This window comes from Chiloscyllium plagiosum, chromosome 18, assembly GCF_004010195.1.
Source record: "Chiloscyllium plagiosum isolate BGI_BamShark_2017 chromosome 18, ASM401019v2, whole genome shotgun sequence".
Classification (NCBI taxonomy): Eukaryota; Metazoa; Chordata; class Chondrichthyes; order Orectolobiformes; family Hemiscylliidae; genus Chiloscyllium; species Chiloscyllium plagiosum.
The window spans coordinates 1,478,464-1,480,526 of NC_057727.1; the positions used below are offsets into that span (position 1 = coordinate 1,478,464).

A 2,063-nucleotide genomic window follows, 5' to 3' on the forward strand; every position below is an offset into this window, starting at 1 on the left:
CCCAATGTGAGTCCCTCCATCCCGACACCAAGCCCCCTCTGTAGCCCCATTCCTGCCCCAATGTGAGTCCCTCCATGCCAACACCAAGCCCCCTGTCTGTAGCCCCTCTCGGTGTGCCCAGTTTACCCGGGACGTCGCACTTGAAGGGCCGCTGGGGCTCGAAGTGGCTGCGCCGGTGGCCGCTGAGCTTCAGGGCGGTGGCGAAAGGCTGTGAGCAGACCTCGCAGACGAAGGCGAGCTCCTGGACGTGCGCCTTCATGTGGGCCTTGAGGTTGTAGACGGTGGTGAAGCGCTTTCCGCAGCGCTCCGCCTGGCAGCCGAAAGGCCGCAGCTTGCCGTGGGAGTGTAGGTGCCGCTTGAGTTTGTAGGAGGTGGTGAAGGCCCACTCACAGCCCGGCACCGTGCAGCGGAAAGGCCGCGGGCTGTGGGACAGCAGGTGCACCTTCAGCCGGTGCTTCTTGTCGAACGCCTCCCTGCAGTCGTGCTCCGGGCACTGGTAAACCGGGCCCGAGGCTTTGCCGCGGCCTAGGCCCAGGCCTTCCGACAGCTTCATCAGCACATCCCCGCTCTCCGTTACAATCAGGTCCCCGTAAGAGGTGCCCGAGGCCGGGCCGGGCCCGCACTCCAGGCCCAGGCTGCTCGAGTCCCCAAGGCCCGGGGGTGCAGGGAGCGGCTGTTCGGGCAGGAGGTGCCGGGGCCCGGCCTCGGGCGCTAGGCCGCTCTCCCCGCCGGGGTAGGCCGCAGCCTGGGCCTGGGCCTGGGCGGGAGCGGGGCCGGGGGAAGGCTCCTCCCCGGTGGCCGCAGGCCCCGCCACCTCCCCCGGTGCCGCCAGGATCAGGAGGCCGTTCTCGATGCGGACCAGGAGGTTGCGGTTGTTGATGGTGATGGTGCCGGACAGGCTTCCAGGAGAGGCCGAGGCTGAGGCGCCGGCTCCGTCCCCGGGAAGGCCCGAGCCTACAGGCGGCTCCAGGAGGAGCCCGGGGACGGCGGCAGGAGGAGGAGGAGGAGGCGGCGGCGGCTCGGCCTCCAGCCGGAGGTGGCTCTCCTGGGAGGCCGCGGTCACTCGAGGCCCAGGCTCGGGTTCCAGTCCGGGGCCTAGCGCCAGGCCTCCCGCCTGAGCCTCGGCCTCTCCTGGCTCCCGGCCCAGCTCCAGCTCCGTCTCCCCCGCCAGGTTAAAGACGACGAAGATCTCAGGCTCGGCCCGGGCCCCGGGCTCTCCGCCAGCGGCAGCCGGGAACAGGGAGAGTGAAGCGGCGGGGCCTCCCTCACCCAGAGCCCCGGCCTGGGCCTGGGCCTGCAACCCCGGGGCCCCGCCGCCAGCTCCCAGCTCCTCGCCGCCGGCCCGCTCGGTCTGCCGCAGCTGCTGGTAATCGAGGCCCAGGCCCGGGCCCGGGCCCAGCCCCTGCTGCTCCATCCCCGGTCTCCCCGCGGCTCCGGCGGGAAACGGCTCCGGGCGTGGGGGCGGCACCGAAAACCCGGCCTGGATCAGAGGTCCCCGTCCGGATCGGGACCGGGAACGGGAACGGGGAGGCTGCAAAACCCGGACTGGATCCCGGCATCAGCGGAACGCGCCTTCACACAAACCATTATCATTCAAAAAATCACACAGCACCAGGTTATAGTCCAACAGGTTTAATTGGAAGCACCAGCTTTCGGAGCGACGCTCCTTCATCAGGTGGTTGTGGAGGAGACAATCCTAACACAGAATTTATAGTAAAACTTTACAGTGTGATGTGACTGAAATTACATTGAAAAACACCTTGATTGTCTGTTGAGTCTTTCATCTGTTCGAATACAGTGATATTTTCACTTCTTTCATGTGTAAATCACAAAACCCTTTTTTTCCAAAAGTTGCATTCTCAGGTTAGCTGTAACAATGGCTGTTAGCCGTTCTCTGTCTATGTCGTGATGTTTAGATTGATTCTAATCTAAAAAGTGAGGTAACAGAGTTTTACATGATTTCATGCAGTTTTTGAGCAAAGTACAATGTAACTCTGCAAGTACAAATTTTCATTTAATTTACTATTGTCATTTGTGTCTAAATACATTGAACTGTTTTTTTT

The 2,063-nt window shown here is 63.0% G+C and overlaps 1 protein-coding gene across 2 annotated transcripts in view; it reads right to left on the bottom strand.

Moving 5' to 3' along the window:
• Positions 1–1,467, bottom strand: part of LOC122558781 (zinc finger protein ZXDC-like) — a 33,110-nt gene extending 31,643 nt beyond the window's left edge. For both annotated transcript variants that reach the window (XM_043707551.1, XM_043707552.1), the window contains exon 1: positions 127–1,467. In XM_043707551.1, coding sequence (XP_043563486.1) covers positions 127–1,414 — 1,288 coding nt within the window. In that variant the 5' untranslated portion in view covers positions 1,415–1,467. The remainder of the gene's footprint in view (positions 1–126) is intronic.
• Between the last annotated feature and the right edge of the window lie 596 nt (positions 1,468–2,063).